Source organism: Tarenaya hassleriana, unplaced genomic scaffold, assembly GCF_000463585.1.
Source record: "Tarenaya hassleriana unplaced genomic scaffold, ASM46358v1 Cleome7, whole genome shotgun sequence".
NCBI lineage: Eukaryota > Viridiplantae > Streptophyta > Magnoliopsida > Brassicales > Cleomaceae > Tarenaya > Tarenaya hassleriana.
This window is the reverse complement of record NW_010969548.1, coordinates 4497555-4520691: the sequence shown is the minus strand read 5'-3', so window position 1 is coordinate 4520691 and position 23137 is coordinate 4497555. Positions and strand designations below refer to the sequence as shown.

The 23137-nt window shown below is 39.7% G+C and overlaps 6 protein-coding genes across 10 annotated transcripts; 1 reads left to right on the top strand and 5 right to left on the bottom strand.

Annotated features, from left to right (window-relative positions):
* Positions 1–236: 236 nt before the first annotated feature.
* Positions 237–1948, bottom strand: LOC104801575. The gene is made up of 5 exons (XM_019200947.1): positions 1802–1948; positions 1449–1669; positions 1092–1156; positions 495–847; positions 237–400 (listed from the first exon to the last, which is right to left on the bottom strand). The coding sequence occupies exons 2-5, from the start codon at positions 1656–1658 to the stop codon at positions 237–239; spliced, it is 792 nt and encodes a 263-aa protein (XP_019056492.1). The 5' UTR covers positions 1659–1669; positions 1802–1948.
* Positions 1949–3078: 1130 nt separating this feature from the next.
* On the bottom strand, positions 3079–5034 carry LOC109116125 (probable receptor-like protein kinase At5g24010). The gene has a single exon (XM_019201062.1). The coding sequence runs from the start codon at positions 5017–5019 to the stop codon at positions 3460–3462; it is 1560 nt and encodes a 519-aa protein (XP_019056607.1). The 5' UTR covers positions 5020–5034; the 3' UTR covers positions 3079–3459.
* Positions 5035–5420: 386 nt separating this feature from the next.
* LOC104801400 lies at positions 5421–8422 on the bottom strand. The gene is made up of 3 exons (XM_010524666.1): positions 7366–8422; positions 5711–6256; positions 5421–5631 (listed from the first exon to the last, which is right to left on the bottom strand). The coding sequence occupies exons 1-3, from the start codon at positions 8233–8235 to the stop codon at positions 5521–5523; spliced, it is 1527 nt and encodes a 508-aa protein (XP_010522968.1). The 5' UTR covers positions 8236–8422; the 3' UTR covers positions 5421–5520.
* Positions 8423–9649: 1227 nt separating this feature from the next.
* On the top strand, positions 9650–11237 carry LOC104801399. Of its 2 annotated transcripts, none has more exons than XM_019200959.1 (6): positions 9650–9759; positions 9841–9970; positions 10093–10226; positions 10318–10600; positions 10683–10849; positions 10941–11237. In XM_019200959.1, the coding sequence occupies exons 1-6, from the start codon at positions 9735–9737 to the stop codon at positions 11099–11101; spliced, it is 900 nt and encodes a 299-aa protein (XP_019056504.1). In that variant the 5' UTR covers positions 9650–9734; the 3' UTR covers positions 11102–11237. The 2 variants fall into 2 exon arrangements, with proteins under 2 accessions (XP_019056504.1, XP_010522966.1); XM_010524664.1 differs by having other exon boundaries at positions 10312–10600.
* Positions 11238–12230: 993 nt separating this feature from the next.
* Positions 12231–14373, bottom strand: LOC104801398 (protein BPS1, chloroplastic-like). 2 transcript variants are annotated; one of them, XM_010524662.1, is made up of 3 exons: positions 14264–14373; positions 14017–14085; positions 12231–13504 (listed from the first exon to the last, which is right to left on the bottom strand). In XM_010524662.1, the coding sequence occupies exon 3, from the start codon at positions 13489–13491 to the stop codon at positions 12439–12441; it is 1053 nt and encodes a 350-aa protein (XP_010522964.1). In that variant the 5' UTR covers positions 13492–13504; positions 14017–14085; positions 14264–14373; the 3' UTR covers positions 12231–12438. The 2 variants fall into 2 exon arrangements, with proteins under 2 accessions (XP_010522964.1, XP_010522965.1); XM_010524663.2 differs by having other exon boundaries at positions 14017–14077; positions 14264–14371.
* A 1134-nt stretch (positions 14374–15507) lies between these two features.
* LOC104801396 (probable serine/threonine-protein kinase At1g01540) lies at positions 15508–18827 on the bottom strand. 3 transcript variants are annotated; one of them, XM_010524660.1, is made up of 8 exons: positions 18718–18827; positions 17681–18415; positions 17079–17183; positions 16863–16985; positions 16609–16779; positions 16377–16506; positions 16086–16295; positions 15508–15835 (listed from the first exon to the last, which is right to left on the bottom strand). In XM_010524660.1, exons 2-8 carry the CDS (start codon positions 18262–18264, stop codon positions 15707–15709), a joined length of 1452 nt encoding a protein of 483 aa, XP_010522962.1. In that variant the 5' UTR covers positions 18265–18415; positions 18718–18827; the 3' UTR covers positions 15508–15706. The 3 variants fall into 3 exon arrangements, with proteins under 3 accessions (XP_010522962.1, XP_010522961.1, XP_010522963.1); XM_010524659.2 differs by lacking the exon at positions 18718–18827 and having other exon boundaries at positions 17681–18709; XM_010524661.2 differs by lacking the exon at positions 18718–18827 and having other exon boundaries at positions 15508–15832; positions 17681–18708.
* Between the last annotated feature and the right edge of the window lie 4310 nt (positions 18828–23137).

The following is a 23137-nucleotide window of genomic DNA, read 5'->3' as shown; positions in this document are numbered from 1 at the left end:
TCGACCCCGCAGGCAGGGAGAGAGACGCATTTATACGTATCTAAAGGCTGCTTTCGGATCCAATGATATAGATAGGGTCGAAATCTTGGTGAACCTTCGGAATATAAAAAAAAAATTATTGATCTACCCACGACATAAAATGTTCACAAAAGAAAACCCAAATAGAAGAACAAAAAAGAGAGTGCTGGGTTGGTCGTGGGGTTGTTAAATTACAAAAAGGCCCTGAAAAAAAAAGGTCACACGAGGGACCTCAGGGACCTTGCCTTTACGGGCTTCCTGCCTCTCTTCTTCTTCTTCATCATCATCATCGTCATCACCTTCCCCTCTTGGTCCACTACGTCATCTTCTTCCTCCCAATTATATTCACCTCCAAACGTCGTCGTTTTACCATCCTCATCACCTAAAACCCTCCTATCAACATTACTATTATCATCATTACCATTATTCCGACAATCGCCATTCTTCTTATTTCCATCCCTATCCCCATTACAAACCAATTTCTCCTCCTCGGCCCCACTCTTCCCTCCGTCTCGCCTTTTGCCCCACCGCGGCCCGAACCCCGAGTAGTAGTAAAACTCGTAAGGATTCGTTGTCGTGGTGGCGGATGCTGATGCTTTCCGGCCCCCGCCGTGGCGGCGAGACGGCGGTCCCCGACGCCGGATTCGGTTGGTCGCCGCTCTTGGCGCCGGAAGTTTTCTGAGACGAATTGGGCTCGTGGGATTTGCTTTTGCTTTTCTTGGCTTTGTTGCTGCTGCTCTTCCAATCCGATCGATCGCTGTGTTCTTCGTCGGATGATTTCTCGTCATTGTCCTCCGCAATGATACCGAGTTTCTCCACGGACACGACACTGGATTTTTTTTTCTTATTATTTAAACTTCACGCCGAATGATCGATGATTTAAAAAAAATCCAACGATTAAAGCTCGAGATCGGAACCGGGTCGACCGTGGAGCCCAGCATTTCGAATCCGATTCGGAGGATTGATTAATTACTCGATTATCTAAGAACATCCGAAAACCCTAAAACGCAGAAACACGAAGCGAACGATAATCGATAATGTGGAAGCGATTGGAGGGAAGGTGATGGGTTTACCTCTCAGCAGCGCCGTAAGAATCGCCCAAGCTCACATTCCCATTGAAGCTATCGTCTCCATCGAACTGCTTTCCAAAATAAAATGCAAGGCAGTTTTCCAACTTCATGCCAAAAGAATAATGGGCTCGATAGCGAAACCCAGACAGCGAGAGGCACTCCAGATGGAAAATAATAACGACCCACTAACCCTAATCGAGAAACCAAACTGCTCAGGGACCCAAAATCCTAAATTTAGGGCTCTTTCCGTTCCCGAACTGAAAACCCTAATGCGGGAAGGTGATAATAGACGGAGATAAACCTAGAGAAATGCGGGACATTTAAGGCAGAGAAATCCAACGGAAATGGAACAACGCTTACCTGGTGAGAACAAGACGACGAAGAAGGGAGGAACCACGGCGAGTCCAGTTGGTTCGTTAAGACGGCAGCGGCGGCATCGACAGAGGAAGTGAAAGGAATCACATCCCACGGCGACTGATTGAGGTGGCAGACGTGCGTCTGCGTTTTCTCTCCGCCGCAGCCTGCCGCCGAAAGCAGCGACGACAGTGTCGTGTTCTTCCGAATCCTCATTCTACCCAAAACTATCCCAGAAAAAACCAAATGCTTAGAATGCATACATATACTCCTGCGCATATATATTTTTTTCCATGTAAGTGTAGTGACAAGCATGTGTGCGTGTGTGTATATATATACACACACATGCCTATACATACCCCGATTCTCTTCTTCTCGAGCGGTTTTTTTTATTTTTTATTTTTTTGCTGTGTGTGTTTTGGCACAGATCTCACAGAAGTAGGGCTTTTGCGTTTTTTTTCAACTCTGTTGCCTTCTCGGCCCTTCCTTCATATATTTCGATCTGCTTTTTGTAGTTGGTCGGTGTTACCCTTAGGTCTTCGACTATTTATTGAAATTGCCCCTTGGGGAAAGCCCAGAAGAATTATATATAGAATTGAGCCTTAATGTTAAAATCTCTGGGTGGAAAATGTTACTACATTCAACACTGTAAAGACAGAATACAACAGCGCTTTCACCGATTGTCCAACCTCATATAGTCCTAAAGTTACATACACCAATAGAAAATTCTTTGAAAATATAGCTGTTAGTCACGCGGTGGAGGGCGATGAGTCACGTGAGGGTGCATCATAGAGCATGCACAAGAGATTTTGTCTCGGGGGGGTATTTCGGTCACACCGGAAGGCGGAAAGGGGTTTGTTTACCATTTCATTCCTGGAACGAGGGGGAAAATAATGCGTGAGTTTTACGCGCGACAGGTAGGAGAGTGGTAACATGTGTGTGGGGCCACTCCAAGACAGTGGTTGGATGCGGCGAAGATGTTGGTGGGCCCGGCCCAGCAGATCAAAGAGGATCGTACGGCTGCGAAACAGAAGATTTACAAATGGCGAGTCATCGGCACGGGTTTGGGTTATCCAAAGTTTACATCTCACTTGACGTGAGACTTTTAACTTATAGACCAATAATTCATTTTTTTTTTCCACCAGATAATGTATTTTTTAAACGTCTGAAAAAAAAAAGTTAAATTATACATGTTGGTAGTTTATATGTGAAAAAGCGTATAATTATTGAATATTCAAATAAAATTACAGATAGTTTTAGGGTAAATCCACGGCAAAATACAATCAAAAGCTATTGTCAACCTTTTCCATAGTACTGTGGTAGATTATTTTACACAGTCCAAACTTTAAATCAGGCCAACGCCTGAAAACAAAACAGACACTCGGCGTGGGCTCTCTTGGACTCAACCAAAGCATAAACAAAACTCAAATTTATACCAAACAAGACAGAACCTCGGTATCGTCGTAAAATGGGCTTTAATGGGTATTTACTGGACTCTCTTGGGCTCAGGCCCAATTACTTCAATTTATATTTTACTATAATATCAACACACGTTCGGAAGCTTGGTATTATTGACACACCAATTATGTATCATAATTGTGTGTGTGTATATATAATATATAGACATAAAAAATCGTGCAAATTGAACACCCACTACTATATTAATTAACGTAAATTGATTAATCTTAAGAGTAAGACTAATCAACATATAAGTAGGAACGACAAAATTGATACAACCCAAAGAAACCTACGAGACCTCCTCCCCCTGACCTATGTCGATTGAACCTATGAGACAATATGATTTGGGCACTGTGCAAAAACAAAGAGTACAGACCGTAGAGCGTAAGCTTTATACAAATAAATGGCGCGAGATTCTTGAACGCAAATTGAAGCAAGCAAAGGCAAATACCTGTGCAGAGAATTCCAAAAGGTAATGGATATACTTTTATCCAGCTTCATTTAAGAAGATATTTCGCTGTGCTGTAATAAAAGCTGAACGAAATTTACGCGGAAGTCATCATGGCCTTCTCGGTGCAAGTTGATTCCCGGCCTTCAGATCGTGCCCAGGGACGTCCACAGGCAACTTCGACCAGCCAAACCCATCCCTAACTATCCTCCTCCGTGCCACGATGTAAATACTAGTCAGTATGCACATGAAGGCGATCACTGAGATCGAAATGCTAATGTTTTTTCTGTTTGGGCAGCGGCTTAGTATCATCTCCGCGGGAATGTACCCATCAAGACTACCCATTGAGTTATTCATCTTCATGATCTCAACTGCGTTCAAGATCGCATCAACCGCATTTTCGCCGCTCTTACTCGACGGCCCAACGCTTATGCTTATAAAACCCGAAGAAGGGTAACCACCTTCCACCATAAAGTCCATGTAAAAGGGGGAAGCCAGCACGTAACCCGTCAAGTACGACAGATCAAAATCTTGGTAGGCTAAATTCCCGTTGATGTAAACATTGAAGTATAGAACCCCCAGCGACTTGCTAGCAATGTCACAGAAATGCATCCGGACAAGATACTTGTAACCCTTTGCCACGGGAAACTCCCATGTCATGTTAACCTGAGGAACCGAACCGTTCTTGCTTTTAACCACACGAGCACTGTTATAGACATTATCAGGGCCAACTTCACGGCTTGCCCCTCCAGGTATGTACTTTATCCTGCTGGCGAAGTAGATTTTGTCGGATCCTTCGCCGGTTTTGAAGAATTCATCATCCGGAACCCAAGTTCTCCACAACGTGTCGTTAAAAGGGGTAACTTTCCGCCCACCGACATTGGTTCTGTAAACAACTTCCATCGCTTGATGTACCAAGCCGTTGAATTTCTCGGTTCCATCATCGGATACGGAGGTGGCAACGTCTGCGATCAAATCCTTAGGCGCTGATATAACTTCGACGGCGTTAACGAACGCAAATTTAGAACGCGCACTAGGAACCAACCTGATAACGACCTTTCCGACATCAACCCAGATCAGGAATTCCCTAACCCTAGGACCATATTTAGTTGACGAGTCGTCCTCGCCACTAAAATTGCTAAGCACGACGTACCCGTTAACCACAACGTGGAATTCCGCTTCACCGAAATCGATTCTCGAAGAATTGAACCGATGGAAATGGAGACGTACCATGTGTGTCCCTTTCTCGCCGACGTTGAACTCATACTTGGCGGATCTCGGGAAAACCCTAGCAGTCCGGTAGATCTGGGCAAGGTTCGGAGATGGATTTTCCGCTCGAACAGAGATCGATCCATCCGATGAGAAGAACGGTGCGTTCAACGCCGGAGAGTCGGAGACGAATCTGCGGTTGTCGACGGTGGAGTCAACGGCGGAGCCGCAGTCAAGGAGGTATTCGTCGGGCGGAAAGAAGGATACGGCGACGGCGAACAGAGCAACAAGAAGGGAGACGAGGAGACGGAAACCGATGCTTGAGGGCGGAATCGCCATGGCGAGCGAGAGATTGGAAACTGTGGAATACGAATAGGATGACGGAGAGAATTTTAGGCATTTGTATGGCCGAGTTAGATGCTCGAGCTGAGGCCGAGTTAACGCGTCATTCCAGCTGGTCATTGTCGGTCGACTTAAATGTCTGCACTACTATTTATGGAGCACCGTCACATTTTGTTCTTACGCTGCTGATTACTATCTATATTTTGATCTGTAATATTTATAATCATACATCTGTGCGGAGATAATTTATACTCCTTCCATTTCCGTTTAATTTTATATGAAGTTTTAGAATAAATTGTTTTTACGTTTTTAGATTTTCCATGAATTTTTTATATTGTTTTCCAACTTCATGCCTCGCAATAATAGTCAAATATTGTCCATATTTTAAGATAATAATTTTCTATATATACATATTGAATAAGGATATTTTGAATAAAGGGGTAATCTTTGATGGTCCGCACTCCCATGCAATACTCAGGGTGAGTAGTTTTTGTGATAAAGTTTGAAAAAAAAATCAAATAAAAAAAAAACAAGCAAAATTAAAATTATGAAAAAGCCCTCACCTATAGAACCTCTATATAGATCCATTCAAGTGTATGTAAATATATGTATAAAAGGAATTCATTTGGACCGAAATTCAACAATTTCACCATCTTCACAAGCTCCCACATTGAGCACCATCGTCCCGTTCTTCGTCGCAGGCAATACTCTGCAACAGTCCCTCCTCGGAGCCTAACAAAAGATATCGCTTTTTAAGAACCATCCAAATCATTATAAAATATATTTTCGGTGATTACGAACAATTGATTACCTTAGTCCAGCGATCCGGGTCGGGTCTTTTGTAAACCACGACCCGAATGATCTCGGAAGGATCCGGAATCTCCCAGTCGCAGTAAGGAGGAGTCCACGTGGCGCGGCCGACGTACTCGCTGGCCGTCCGGTGAGAGGACGGGTCATATAGAGCGCTGGTTACGTAATATACACGTGGCCGGTGACACGTGTCATGGCTGATGGGGCGTGTGTTGAAGGCGTAGTTGTGGGGGTCGGCTTGTTTGTGCCAGTCGACGAAGGTGCGGGCGGGGATGTGCATCCTCCTGGCCGGCAGGACGCCACGTGTTATCAGCACGACGTATCCCCATGAGACGGAGACCGTCCAGTTGCGGGCGGCGTCGTAGCAGACGGACTGTTGCATGAGACTGGCCGAGTCGAGTTTGGCGGGGAGCATGAGTCGGTGAAGGGCTTTGACTCGGTTCATGTTCGGGAAGATGGGGTCCACTACGTCCAAGTGGTGTACCGATACGATCGGCGCCACTGGATGGGCCGATAACAGGCCCAATAGCTTCCCGTACACGTCGAACTGTTTCCACCCCATCAATACCAAAAAAGCACGTATTATACATTTTTTGCTTGCAAAAAATCATTTAGAGTGGAAATTAAATTTTTTTAATAACGTCGAATATTAAATAAACACGTAGCAAACGAAGTACATTCTGAATTTGACAAGAAACTCGGGATATGGTCGAGTGAGTAGTCGTCCAATTTCAAAGATGGTTGACTTATGGGACGAGTCTTAAAGCTAAAAGCTGCCTACGACCACAGGCGTCGCCGAGATGCAAACAATATAACAATACGCATGCACGTACACACACTTGTACACATAAAATAATGTATCATATTAATTATTTTATTAACTGATTTTACCATGGGATTATGTATGTTATGCAAACTGAAGAATAATGAGCATCGGTTCTTAATCGTTATAAATGTTAGTAAATATAAAAACAATTAATTAAACTTGTAATTATCGGTGATGCTACACTTAATAAAAGCGAGAGATTTCAGGAAGAAGAACACACGATGAGGAAAAAAAATCGATGATTTCAATAATATCTTTGACAAACCTAACTTAAAAATTAATTAAATGCGCTTTGAAGTTATGGCTGGTTCCGTAGATTTAATATTCTTCTGTTTTTGTAGACTACCAAATAAAAGGGAGTTATCGATATTAAATGGAAAATTAAAAACCCATGAGATTAGGTGGAATTAAAAAAAAAAAAGACAATGTATTATTTGGATCAATTCAGAGATATGGCAAGTAAAGATTTGTTTTATTTTTTCCCCACAAAATTAAGATTAACTTCATCTAATATTATTCTATATAATTTATCCTTTTCAATCTGAATAAACAGTAAAATTGTCTCCCATTTTCCCTCTGTTATTTCATGTGACATTTTATGTTCGGTGATAAAAATTGCAAAAGATTTATGCAGACACTCGAAGATGCAAAAATACCTTTTAACTCAGAAATATAATTTACTTCGAAATTTAATGGAAAAATCGAAATCCCGAATATCATCCTCGTGATTCTCGGAAAACAAAACAGAAGAGAGCACGGAACACGAAACAGATATAACACATCAAAAAAGGGAAAGTGGAAAACATTAACAAAGGAGACGGAGAACTGACCTGGTGAAAGCCAACTTCCCTGGTCAGAGGAACTCCGAGCTCCGACATGCAAGCATGAATCCGGTCGTCGGATCCGTACAGCTCCGGGTACCTCTCTATACACCGATCTTGAAACTTCTCCAACGCCTTCGCCAGTGGATAACTCATCGCGAACCCTCCTCCCCCGTACGCCATCCCGTACGAGAAGTGCAGGTTCTGCAAGTGACTCTCCGACGAAGATCCGATGTAATAAAACTGTTCGTGGTCATATTTTCTCAGAACCCTAACCAGATTCTCCGTGAAAAACACAGTGTCGTCGTCTCCCATCACAATCCACCTCACGTTTCTCTCCTTTTCCGTTCCGTTCAACAATCTCACCGTCTCCGACACGACCCTGGAGATTCGGATCGCCGACCGGTGCCCCTTCGGGTACTTGTACTTGAACTTCGACGTGTCGGAGGAGATCTTGATCGGTGGCAATAATGAGGCCGAGGACGAAACGGTGTCGTTTTCTACAGGCTTGTCGAGCCAAACGACGCCGTTCATCCCTCCGTCGGGTCTCCACCATACTTTGACATAGTCTTTGCGATGTTTCCAGAGTTTTGCGGAGGCGGCGATGCCGAAGACGATGTGCTTGAGATCGGTCTTCTCCGGGTTTTGACCCGACCCGAGTCGGGGTTTGGGCGATATGGCGATGTGAGAAGACGGCGAAATCGATGGAGAAGAAGAAGAGGAGGAACGAACCATGAAACCGAGGGAGTAGAAAATGTAAGAGAGAGAGATCAAGGCAACGAAACTGACCATTAGCTTCGATAGGGGCCATAGGGATGAAGGAGAAGACGAGAAAGATTTGGTTTTTTCAGTGAAAAGGGGCTTTTGATCTTCTCCCATGGCTGCGAACTAGGGTTCCCCTCCGGAGAAGAAGACGGCGGGGGAGTTATAAAACTACGCCGTTTTGTGTGTTTATTGGCGGTGGAGGCGATGTTCTTTGAAACGATGCAACTCTTTTAAATGTGAGATGAGGGAGAAGAAACGATCTTTTATTTATTTTTCCCAAAATTAAATTTTTATTTTTTCGTTGGTGTCGTCCTACGAAAAGAAAAGGGAGAGTGTCCTCCGTGTCTATATAATAACCATCATAATATGTAAATTTTAAGAAAGATAATAAATAAGTCATACGGTTACGCCTTTTTTTTTTATAAGTTGTGCGAAAAGGGAGACTCTTGAATGATTTAGGAAATTGGTCAACGTACCATACCAAAAAAAATTAAAATGATATTATTCATTTCTCCTAATTAGTCTCGTTGACCATTTTTCAAGTTTTTTTTGGTCGTAAGAATTATTCTTTTGTTCATTAATTACAAAAGCCATAGATGGCTTGGACAAGATTCGCGTGAAATATCAGACGCAATCTAAGTGATTGCTATAATATGAATCGAATTAAATATGATTCCTATGGTATCATGATTAGAATGCTATAATATGAATAGAGTTCTTTCGCAAGTTTCTCTGTAATCGTGAGGTTTACGAATTGGTTTTGTTATATGGATTTCCAACACAAAATTCCATCCTACTGGGCCCCTTCATTTTGATTTTCCTCTGTAATAAGCCCAAAAATGTAATCCATTGGACCGGATCTGACTGGCATCGAATGAAATGGGTCTTGATATCTTTCGGTTTTGTTCCAAAATACCCAATTCATTTTTCTAGAAGCCAGTGTATGACTTTTATATTATACTACGGCGTGAAGTTGATGAATTCCTTTCGAAGCCCTTTTTCTATCAAATAATAACAAGATAATATATATATTGCATATATCTGGATACACATGAAATCCTTCTCGTTCCAATTTTATCCAAGTTAAACTTTTTCATTGCAGCGTTAGAGAAGCCCTATATATTTCGTGAGACTACAACCTATACTCATATTAGTTTATATATGTATATATATATATATATATTAAATGGAAGATGATATATATATTTAACGGTTCTGAACCGACGAAGGGCCTTTCAAGCATCGGATTCACATTGAATTTTGCTCACTGATGTTCTCATCCTTATCATGAGGAATCTCGTGCTCACATATCTTAAGAAATGCGACTCATCAATCTCATGGCGAGCGAATGATTCACGCTTATCGAATGGAACATCTTTCTGGCCGGTCCACATGCATCAAATTTTCCATCCTCAGCTTCTCGGAAAAGACTTAAATGTGTCGTTTATCAAATAGATAATGCTGGGGCTAGAATGTGATTATCAGTAATATGGGGTCGAAAATGATATATTACCAAAACTGATCGATGGACCGACCCAAGATATATATAAATAGCCTCCTCCATCGATCTGGGCATGCACATCACCAAACATCGTATTTCATAATCCGTTACAATGCCACGTCCACTTCCTATTGGAGGTAATTAAGGGACAGAAAGAGATTTATACACTCTCTCTATTTCAAGTTCAAGTGTAATTGCATCTCTTCTTTTTTCCACAGAGATTGTCAGACAATTCAAAGGCAATCACCCGGGTTCTCACCTCTTCAAGATTGATAATTTCTCCTTGCTTGGGAAATACGAGATCAAAGCGTGTGAATCCTCCGTTTTCGAACTCGGTGATCATAAATGGTCAGTACGTACGTTGCCCAATACATATATGTCAGTATATGAACTCTTCCGGCCGGTTGAATTGCATGCATGAGAAATATATATATATATATAGTCGGTTCATTTTCTTGAACTTTACGCAGGAAACTTATTCTTTATCCGAACAAATACGGGCATGTTTCCATTCATTTCGAGAAGCAAGATTCAGAGGTTGTGGCGTGGAAGTATCCAATTGCACTTTTTGCCGCAAGCCAGTTCGAGAAGAAGTGGGCTACTGGTAGTTTCACCGTTCACTCGCTCTTGTGACTTGATTTCTTCATGTCCTGATGCTGAATTTATGTTTTTTTTTGCTGGATGCTAAGGTATAGGAAGTCCGAAATGTAATTTATCTCGAACGACGTGGAAGGATGTGCGTGTGATTTCCCATGCAACTCTTCATGACGAAGAACAAGGGTTCCTTGTGGACGATATTGCTCTCTTTGGTGTCAAGATTATGGGCTTAGCGGACGCTAAAGTTGGCACAGCCGAATGCTTTTCCATCGTCGAGAATCCTCCGAGGAACAAGATCACTTGGAAGATGATTAACTACACCATGTTCTCCTTCGAAGACGACCATTTCTCCAACGAGTTTGTCATTGGAAGCCGGATATGGTCTGCCTTTTTCTTTTTGTATGTTTTTTTCCCACATGCTTATTCCAGTAGGTTTAATTGAGCACGTGCTAATTAAAATCAGGAGGATACGCATTTATCCTAGAGGGAATAACAAGGGCAAAGGCAAATCACTTTCGGTGTACTTGTCCGGAGATAGGTTCACCAGCGACGCCCTCGAGGCAAAGACTTACGTCGGATTCAAGCTGCGACTGTTTGACCAAATCCGACGCAAACATTTCCAGCGCTCACGTACGTTGACCAAAACTGAAACGATTTAGAATTCGCGCGCGCGCGCGCGTGTGTGTATAATCATATATATAACTATACATATGTATTGCAGTTGGTCCGGAGTGGTACTCAGCAGAACCAGGTGAGGACAGGGGCTTTGAGGAGTTCGCTCCTCTCGCAGACATTGATGACAAGTCAAAGGGTTATCTGGTGGATGACCAGATCTTCGTCGGAGTCCAGATCGATTTCGTCTCTATGAACAACCGTTGCTAGTTCTCTCCTATATATACAATGTTATATATATATATATATATGTACTCTAATATTCCAATAACATCGTCTCGTTTACTATGTAATGGCGTTATGTAATGCGTGGAAGATTTGAAATAAATATCTATATTTGGATCTACGCACATTAAATTGTTGCCCGTCTCAATTGGTCAAGTTCATATTTTGACGTTGGTAAGCCTATAGTGTGTGAATCTTGTTTATAGTATTTTGTAATTATTTCTAAACCACAATAAAACCTTACATTCGTTTTTCCCCTCTAAATTTCTGTTGATTTAATATTTTATTTTATGGAATATATAATCCTTCTCTTTTTTTTCCACGAAAGAGAAAAATGTTAATTGGAATATATAATCATATAGGAAGTGTAATAATTCAAATATATTTCTTTTGTTTGTTCGGCTGAAAGAGCCGATCAAGATGAGAATCAAGGGAAATTTAGATGAGTAAACGTCACTTACAATGGCTTATATATACACACACATATATCATGGCTTATGTATATTTTTTCCAATATATATAGATATATATACAAAAGGTAGACATGGATGTATTAGAATAAATAAATAAAAAACATGATAGCGAATAAGAGCATCAGATTCAGAAACAGATAATGCGGAATCTCTGCGGCTATCACTGTTCAATGGGGAGCCTCTTTCAAGCATCAGATTCAGCCCTTTTGGACAAGAACAAAAACAAATCAAGATGAACTCTATCCTTTTGTGAAAGAAAAAAACAAACAAAACAAAACTGAAGCTGTTAGTGTTCTTCCAATTCCTCGTATCTTCTTCATACTACAGTATACATTATCAGATTCATGAAGAACAGATAGAGGTGCAGAGATCATATTGAAATGTTTCTCACTGAACTTTACGGATTCACGCTGTATCTTTGCGGGTTCGCTTGTAAATCCGTGTAGAGAGATACGTGTAGTGTTAACCTTTTGAACGGCAAATTCTCGGACGACCCGTGAAGAAATGGGCTTTCCTTTCTCCGTATTCTTCCTCTTCCGCAAGTCAACGATACATATAGATATAGATATATTTGTTGTTTTACAATCTTGTTCGCCAATCAATCCGTCCCCATGCGGGGAATCTCAGTACGTTTGATACAATAAAGCTTAATCATAGTTCTTATCTGGCAGACGTTGCTTATACGACGACTTGACGTTTTCCGGGCACAAAACACAGAGACATCATAAGTAGATAGTAGGATTACAGGCCAAACCTTACAACTCGCACCACCAAGACAGTACCGTATTACATTCACGAGCAAGATGGACAATTTAAACCATCTGTACAACAGACAAGCTGTAGTGCTAGCTAGGGTCTTCTCACGCCGGTCTGCCCTATGAAATTTTTTCCCAATGCCTTTTCCGGTGCTGCTGCTGCCCCGCTCGACCTGAGGTTTCCCAGTAGAGCGTCTCTCCCCGACAACACTATCTTGAAGAAGATGTCCACTTCCTTTGAGACAAGATCTAGCCCCTCAGACAGCTCTGTGACCAATTTCTTCACTGGTTCCAGAGCAATGGAAACTGACCCATCTTCAATTCCAGGGTACAGATCCTTCACGCTCACATCAACGGCCTCCAGCTCTTTCAGAACCGTCAGCCCACCTGACAAAAATATGTTTTTGATTTCTGGGTTTATGCTGTTCTGCATTTCCATGAATGCTTGTGCCCATGGAATCTCGTCAGACACAGGGAGATATAAAAGGTTCTGGGATGAACCCGAAAATGCCGCAGCAAAGACACCGGATATGTACAAAGTCTTGACCTTTACACCATATAGTGCACGCATGAGTACTTTTCCCTTTGCTGAGTTTTTCACCTTGGGGAGAGCCAACGATCCTACGAGGCTGCTCAAGATTGCCCGGCAGTTTTCAATTCTCTGGTTCCTCGCAATAATGTGTTGCCTCCAACTGTCCAGGGAAGATCGGGCCTTCGAAAGATTCTTGGGGCAGTTGCCCTCCAAGTTATGCAAAGCAAATTGAAGCAGGAGATGGCCCTGGTTGAGACGAGTGAGCTCTGAGCTGAAGGCATTGCAGAGATCAAGCAGCTTCACGCTAACATCCAGATACACATCAATCCACTTATCTTCCCAGGCCGATACTGGGAGCTCAAGATCGGTTATGAGGGTTTTGATGCTCTTATGGGTCTCGCAAAGAGATTCCAAAGCTTGTTTCATCCATGAGAAAGTAAGGATATCCTTCTTGTCGCTTGGTACGAGTTTCTTAATCCTAGCTGCCAGGTCCACTTCGAAACTGTTCAACAGAGAGAGAAGCTTCGGGGATAGATACGAGTTCTTTGGGGATAAAATCTTGAAAGGGTTTCCAAATGGGAAAAACCCACGAGGTGGATCCTGTGGACGGCTCATGTTGTGGTGTTCCCTGAAAACAGAAACATGAAAGAGAACGAAGCAAATCAATCCTCCATTGCCACGAGACCAATACAAGAGCACTATGTTTCTATTTGGAATCTGTATCAGATCCATAGCAAAGATGCTTGCACACTTCAAGGAAAAGTACTCATCTCAGAGAATTCCTAGTAAGAAAATAGATCAAGCTAACATATCGCCATCTATCTCGAAGTCATGCCTCCTTCGGGGAATAAATCAAACAACAAGATTCAAGCTTTTCCCAAGATCCAACCAATTAGAGCTCTCTGAATATGGAATTTTCTCAGGAAAAGACTCAAATCAACAGATCCACTGCTCGATCATAAAAATCTATACCCAAATCCAGGGAAACAGAGTCACCCGATCAGTATAGCACCATAACAAACAAAAAAACCAATATCTTACCAAATGATTCTGAAGAACCCATGTCAAAATTCAAATCAAAACAGAACAAGGCATAGATGAATTATGAGGTCAACGATAACCATGTGAATCAAAACTCACCGGAAAGTTATAGATCGCTCGATAGAACTGTTGGTCACTCCAAAAATCTGACCCGATTCGCCTGAGATACTTTCGAGCAAATAAGAAAAGTAAGATAGAATCCGAGAAGCAGCAAAAGAGACCTGATTTCTCTCTAGCAAACCAGCTACGGAGAAAAGAAAAAAGAAAAAACCCCAAAAGAGAGGTGTTTTTCCAAGGGAAACGAAGAGAAAGATCGAAATTTGAGAGATGGGTCAGCGAATCGTACCAAAATCGGCACCAACGGAGAGCAGGAATTTCCAGGAAACTACGTCTCCAAGCGCGTTCTTATACGACCAGTCACGAAGTTGCCGTATCGGTGCGGATGAACAAGGCAAGAAGAAATTTTAGGTCGTCGCTGATTTGGTAGGCGAAAGAGGTTAGGTTTCAGTCACGTGGCTGTGACGAAGATTTGAGACTGACATACACGTGTACGGTTAAGATATATCAGTAACAAAGATTTCCACTCGACCGTTGTTTACGTTAACTGTTCACCAGTGGAAAAGTCTACCTTATCCGACGGTGGTATCATACTTTTCCTCGCATCCAACGGCTCGAAATTTCTGGGACTTTCGTGAATCAGTTAGCTATCTAGGGATTGTTTCGTCATTACCTACCACTCACTGGGCCCATTTTCATATGGACTCGTGTTGGGCCTTCACCACACACGTATGTATGTATATGCATGTATATTTTACGTATATATGTATGCATATAGTTTCTTTCGATTGAAAGTTTCGTTGGATCTGTGGATTCTCCTTTGAGGAAGAACTTAGTATCAAAAATGGAAAAGACTCATGGATTATTGTTTTGTCATGTTTTTGTTTGGTACCGAATCTTGTCGTCATGCTCATGCATGCGGAGAGATGACTTCCTCTGGTGTGTTGGTGTTTCAAGACAAGAAAGATACTTAACAATTAAAATGATGTTTCGTATTTTCTGAGTTTTCAAAATTAAATTTACTTTCCGTGAACGAAAATTCCCAGCAGTTATATGCATTTATAAGGAAGCTGTTACAGAAGCACATTTACGTGCGTATGCAATGGCACCATCTGCCGGTTCTTCATCAAGATTCGGATATTCACATGAAATTGGTGTCAGTGCCATGAATTGTACCCTCGAATTAATTCAAAACACGTACTTGACTAATGTGACATAAACTTCTTGATGGGTATATAGTGAAGGACCTAATTATCATTTCATTTCGGCTATGACATGAATAGATAGGTCCACGGCCCGAATAATGAATGAGATACCAAAATGACGTATGTTAGTTGCCGTCATGAAAAATAAATTGTTTATTTATCAAAAACTAAATAAATTGTTTGGAATTATTTCGAGTTCAAGTTGATGGGCAATAATAATGAAGACAGGAATGAGATGGGTCCATTTTGCCAATTAAGCAAGTTCTTTATGAAAAGACCAGCCTGTCCCAATGGGTGTGAACATATGTGGCTGCGATGCATCCGAAACAACAGCTAAGGTGGGTCGGTCCATGCCCAATCCATATAAGAGGATAAACGTGTCTCTACATGTCGCGTCACATTTGATGTAACATCGGGCCATTTTTCCGAGACAAAAAGGAGTTACAATAAGGTGGTGGATATGATTACAGAGGATATTAAAGAAGAATTATACATCTATATTATGTCACACAGATTAAGAATTATGATCATCTCCTCAGAGTCGAACAAGGGTGGTGATGATGGCGTGAATCCTTGTCGCTGTCGCTTGTCTGAGCCGTCATCTGTTGCTTCTTCTCTTCCCGTTTCATGTGCTCCCTCACTGCCCTTCGCTCCTGCTTTTAACAACTTCTTGTGTCAACAAACATCATGTCGTGTGTGCATGCACGTGAGGGAGGACATATATAACCGCAACAGGTTCGACAAGTTATGCATGTGAATGTTTGTTAGTGTTTACGTATGATTTTACGTCCACATGCACGTGTAATGCATATGCTGTTTGTGCTTGTGTCTGCAGATGCGTGAAGACAGTGACAAGGAACGACGAGAGAGAGAGAGAGAGAGAGAGAGAGAGAGAGAGAGAGATACATCTCGGAACATCAAGTCGTCGGATTCGAGCATGTGGATGATATGTCCCATCTTAGGCCTCTTGTTAGCGTCAGGATCCACACAGCGAAGAGAGACGAGCAACACACGTTTAAGAGCCTTGGAGGAAGGCGGCTCTTGTAGCTTTGGATCGACTACTTCCTCAGCCCTCCTGTTCCCCACCATTGTTTTCAGCCATTCCACCAGATTCACCTGCAAATCATTCGCTTATGCATGTCACTGGTGCACATCCGAACCACTCGAACTATGTCAGTTTTGAGAGAGAATATATACCTCTCCTTGAGGTCGGCTATAATCAACTGGATTTCTTCCGGTGATTATCTCCATGATTAATATGCCGAAGCTATAAATATCGCTCTTCTCGTTTAGCATTCCGGTGCAAGCGTATTCTGGTGCCACGTAACTGATCACATCCACAAATTCGAGGGATTGATTATTTCCGATATCAATATCCTCGAGATACTTAATTTGAAATTTACCAGGAGTGCACAAATTATGAACTTACCCAAAAGTCCCCATCACACGGGTTGTCACGTAACTTCTCTCAGAGCACAACAGCTTGGCAAGTCCGAAATCTGAGACCTTTGGGTTCCATTGGCGGTCAAGCAAGATATTGCTGGATTTTATGTCTCGGTGCACAACTTTTGGTTCAAGACCCTCGTGTAGGTACGCCAATCTGTCGATATACCAGAGATCTACACATTTGAAATCCATTCAAACAGCGGATAAAGAGATGAACTTTCTAGTATTTGAGAGTACCCTTTCGCTATCCCAAGTATTATGTTCATACGGATATCCCAAGTCAGAGGACTGACATCCCCAACATCACCATGTAGCCATTGTTCCAAGTTGCCATTGTCTAGGTATTCATACACGAGCATCCTGTCTCAAGAAAACAGAGATAATGCTACACAGTATATTTCTCGGTTGTTGAAAAGTATTTGAATGTTAGAGATAACCAGCTAGTTTACTGACCTGTATGCACCTTCAACGCAATACCCTAAAAGCCTGACGAGATTCTTATGCCTCACACGCCCAATGGCTTCAACCTCCACTCTGAATTCCTTCTCGGCTTGACCCCTGAAAATTTATGAACACAAAACAGTAACATGAGAAATCTCATAGACGACAATGCAGAAGGATAAGCTGCTACTATTAGTAAGGACAGTCCATAAGAACCATACGAGACAGATGTCACGACACAGTAATCTTTGGATCTGGAATGTGTACAGAGCAAAGATCAAAGTCAAGCAACTACTGGGGAAATCTAAGGATACATTTCAAGCCATCAAAATGCACAAAAAGCAGAGTGCAGAAGCAAAAGAACAACCTTAAATGGATCCCAAACAGTGTAAAACCCTGTTTCTTCAAGTGTCTCGGCAGACTAACAAACCAAACGGTACCAAAAAAGCCGAACAGGCAAAAGAAGCACTATCAGGCTGCCAACTAACCCAGAAGGGAGTAAAAAACTCAACCCAGAAAAACTAAAACCCTGTTAGAAACGAGTAAAGAAGCAGAATTTGATGATGAAATTCCAAAAGTTGAGCCGAAATAGAAACCAAAGCTCCGATTTTTACCTGTTATTGAGCAGGTTCTTGACAGCGACCTTAGTACCGTCAGTTAAAATCCCGCGGTACACAATCCCATACCCACCTTCTCCGATGACATTCTCTTCACATAGGCCGTTCGTCGCCGCCTCCAGCTCTCTCAGAGTGTACCATCGGCCCCAGCCCAGATGCGAAACCTCCGGCCCGACGCTTCCGCTTCCCGAAAACGATGCCGTTTCGCTGGTGTTCACTGTTCCTCTACTCTCCCCGCTCGAGACGCGATCCGAGAACACAACCCGGTGCTCGATCTTCCCGATGTCGACCTGGATCTCCGCCGGGGCGGCTTGCGTCGGGTGGTGATAGTCCGCCACCGGCGCGTGGTGGTGCACGATTTCCTGAATCTCCTTTGAGATCGGCGGCGTGGCGACGGCGCCGAAGTCCGCTCGGGGTTTTCGGTTTTTCCGGCGAGATGTTAGGCATAGGGATAGGAGAAAGAGAGCTATGACAATGAGAGATCCGAGCAAGATTCCAATGACGACCCAGAGCCGGAGACCGAAGATCGACGTTGGTTTCGAGAGCTCGGTGTTGATAAAAGTAGCGTCGTATAGCGACATCGCCCCCTTTTTCACTTCGGTTACACAAAACCCAGCAATTCTCCGATAACGGGTTTCCGGATTCTTAGCAGTTCTCGCCGGAAAGCCTCAAACTTTCCGGCTAACGAATCCGACTCTCCGGGGAATCTAAAGATATCGCCGCTGCATGTGCCTTGGAAGCGGAAACAAAAACAGGGGGGCCGAAGAACCGAACAAATTCAAAAGATAGAATTAAATGAACAAACAAAACGAATCAAATTAAATAAATAAAAAAAAGTGTATCCGCCAATCAATGGAATTTACGAAAGCTTTCAAGAGTGCCCGTGTTCGAGAGAAAGAGTGCGTGTGTGAATGAGCTGGCTGAATTTCCGCCGCCGTGTATTTGCATAAGGTGACGGTGACCAGGGTAGGACGTATGAAAAGACTGTTTTACCCTTTAACGGGAGCGGGGAGAGAGTAGTAGAGGGACCTAACCTCTTTCGAGGAGTTTTGTGTAAACGAAACGTCTTTAGGTGACGGAGCTTGACCGTTGGGGTGAGATGACACCATACAGACATCGGTGCAGCGTGATCTCCATGGAATCCACGGCATCGTAGCCGCCAGATATTATTACTTCGTTCATATTATATGGACCGGCAGAATTTATATATTTAATTTTATGTTTTTGTTAGGATGTGGTGATATTCGATTTGAGCCAATCATGTTGTTTGATTGCCGATATAACTCTCCTCAAATGTATATTTTAGTAATATCAAGGAGATTAATACAATATCCAATCCGTTTTATGGTTAAATGCTATTGTTTATTGGGTGATGTTATATTAAAAGACATTATGGAACGAGTTATTGATAGGATGCGAAGACAGAGATAATGGGTGTGGCCAGAGCAGCATTCCATTCGCCAAAAAGATTATTCCTTTCCTTTTTAATTATTGGTGGATCAGAATATTTTAGAGGGTAAATCTTTAGTCAATTAACAATTAATTAGATACTTAATTGAGTCAAAGACTAAACTGCCCATCCAAGTCCAATTCCATACAAAGACTAATTAAGATATATATTACCAAATACAAAAACGACTTTTAGAAAGAGAGAGAGACAAGAACCTTAGCGATTAAGTCAAAGCAACAGTCCAAGATAGATTCGGGTAATCGTCATCATAAAAAAAAATCACAAAATAATTTAAAGTTTATACAACAAAATTCCGACTCATATGTACCTTAAAAACAAAAACATTTGGGTTGGAGAAAACGCCAATAAAAAGAAAACCCATCACGGCAACAAATGGATCCTCCTTTTAGAGGAAATGAGGCCGATTGTAAATATGGGTATGGGTATACCCGGGCCCATTTACCCTCGGTATTGGGCCCTTGATTTCTCGAACGTCGTCGTTTCGTCTGAATCTGCATCCACGCTTATACCATGGCCCATGGGCCTATTTTACGCCCTGATTTTCTTTTTCACCCTAAAACATTGATATTGTCAAAAACGTCCCGGTACATTGCGGCAGAGAAAGCTACTCTTGCGTGAACATGATGATGTATTTCAATTCTTTACGGCTGATCAATAACATATACAAAATGTTGAAGTTTAGTCCATAAATTCTGGAGTTGGACAAATACCGACCAGCATATGTAACACGGATAGTAATGTTCATGGTTCAATTTATACTTACAAAACAATTGGGGCGAAATCGTCAAACTTAAAATATATAGGGATTTGTTTCCCGATTATTGCAAATACGAAGTAGAACTGCGGAGTTTATATCCTCAAAATCAATATATATTAATAAAGGAGTTTAAAGAGATTTGGTGAAGCCACCTAAGCATTCCATGTTGCCATTTTTTAAATTTTGATTGGTCATTTCAAAACTTTATGAGTTACATTATTTTGTTTAACTTTTATTGACATAGAATATGGCTTATTAATGTACTATTATATTATAATTTAAATAGAATACCCCACTACTTTCAAACAAAAACGGTAGTAAGAATATTTATTATCCAGCTAATAACCATAAAAATAGAATATGGCTTATAAATGTATTATTATAATTTAAATACAATATTTATTGCCTACTCCACTACTTACAAACAAAAACGGTAGTAAGAATATTTATTATTGGATAGACTATTCACTAATCTACTAATGGAAAAACGGTAGCTCTCTTTTTGTAATTAATTTCAATTTCAATTTATTGTATTTTTATCTTATTAGCATTTCTATATATATATTGATATATTAAATAATCTAGAATTTTTATGTGTTATATTAACAATGATAATAATCATAAGTTTGCATGAATAATTACCTCATATTTTGATATAAATAAATTCTTGAATTTACTAAATATTATAAAAAAATTCAAAAACTACAAAAAACAAAAACAATCGAAAAAAAGTTTAATATTTATTTATTTCGAAATTTTGATATAATTATATAATTTTTAGATTTCTCTTTGTAAAATTAATAGTAACTGTTAAAATTTTTAGAAAATATATGTTAAGATTTTAAAATAAATTCACAAATAATAAAGAGAGTTGAGGAATTTTGATAAATCTAATCATTTTTCATAAAATTCATTGTTAGTCTAAATAAAAAAATAAAGACAAAAAACCATTTTTGATTTTAATACAATTCAAATTTAAGTTAAACCATTATTCAAACCGAATAAAAAAATAGTTAACTCTTTTATGAAAATAAAAGACAAAAAAATATAAATAAAAACATAAACAAAATGTAAAATATATATTGGACATATACATTAATTGTCTGATATGATATATCGTCATTTGGTGGAATGTTCATTGATATTAAAAGGTTTAGGTTCTAAAATTTACAAAAAGTATAAGTTAAATATTAAACGTATTGGAAAGAAGATTGCTACTTGAGGAAATACCAAAATTGAGATTTTATGGTCAAGCCGATGCATATTACATATATATATATATATATATATATATGTCCATAAACAAAATCTTAACTTAAAAATGGTAGGATAACTAATTCCTCGACTTGTAGTTTTTTATTAGAATCTCTAAACTTGCAACACAGTTCCGATTAAAATTTCCACCAACATTAACCATCATTTCTGTTAAATATTGTCTACATGATATTCCACGTCATAATAATTGCCACATCGTTAATCCCAGGATTAAATAATGCAAGCAAATTAAATCGATAAATAAAACCGATTCCACGAATCGATTTATCAAAAAAGTTCATTAACTTGAATCTGTTTATCTTAGAAATTTTTTGGATTATTTAAATCTGTTAGACAAAATAGGTTTGAATTTGATATAAAAGATTTGAATTTTCTTTCAAGCGAACTTGAGTTATTTTCTGGGTTGTTACATTGTCTTTAATAATGAAATTGAAAATATATAGTTTAAAAATAAAAATTTTAAAAAATACAGACATTCTTTTCGCTCCACGTGTTGCAAACTCTGAAAAACACATCAATGATGTCCATAAAGTATAACATAACAAATTATTTTAAAAAATATTGTTCAATCCCATAAACAATCAAAAAAAGAATAGTAGAAAAGAATGATTCATCTCTTGAGAAAATATATAAAAAAAAATAAGAGATATAGAAGAGATGTGATATTAAGTTACGAAATATAAATCAATTCCACTAAATGATATTGGTTTAAATTTATTTGTCATACATTTTTTGTTTTTAATCCAAAAGAGATAGAAGTCGAAGAATTACAAGTCAAATCTAGAGATGAAGTTGAAGAAGTCGAAGACCACAAAGATACAAGTCAAACCCAGGGATGAAGTCGAAGAAATCGAAAGTCGATGAAATCCTAGGAGAGATAGAAACCGAAGAAGAGACGAAATGGAAGAAGTCGACGGAGAGGGAAAATCGAATAAGAGATGTCGACGAAGAAGACGAAAGCAAAGAGGTTTAAGAAGAGGAATTAGGGTTCAATACGGAAGAAGGATTAGGATTTTATATATTTGGGAGAGAATTTTATGGTTTTTTATTTTTAAATGAACCATTAAATCTCGACTGTTTTAGCAATCTGATTTCATTTGCCGTTTATTTTTTTAACGTTTCTTTAATTCAAGAATGGCTATGGCAATTAATTTTGACATAAAATATGATATGGAATACCATGTAGGATAATATTTAATATAAATGACACTCAACGTTGATCAAACATTTAATTGGCTCTGTTTTACAAGTTCAAGCATTCTAATGACATGATTTGCAAGAATTTTTCCCTAGCCTACAAGGTAAGAAATTAGTTTTTCAACCATTTGCAAGTTGAGAAATTTTTATGTATCTATAAAATTTTGTTCTTTTTCATTTTTTTTGACATGACAGTATTAAATAACAAGATGTAGAATATGATTGTCTAAATCATATATATATGTATGTATATATATATGTATGTTTAAATATTTATATATATATCTGTATAAATATGTATCGTATATATGTATATATAAATATGTATATGTGTATATACGTATACGTATATGAATATACGTATTAATTGACTTTCTCTGCCGTGAATGTTTTATCTCTTGTAACATTGCATTAATCATAATTTTGAAGTGAATAAGAATTAAAATATTTTTATGGTCCACTTGACCATTGGATTTGATGCCAAAAGAGTCAAATTGGATAACTAATATTATCATTACCATTTTGCATTAAATTAAATTATTACCACCAAATGCATGAAATATATGATTCAATTTTAATAGATATTAAGATGAGAAATTTTATAAAAAATATTGCTACACCATAATGTGATATTTAATTTTTTAAATTAGTTTATAAACAAATTAATAATATAAATATTATTCCATTTCACACCATATATATATAATACGAAATAAATCTAAAAACCAATAACATATATAATACAAAATTCACA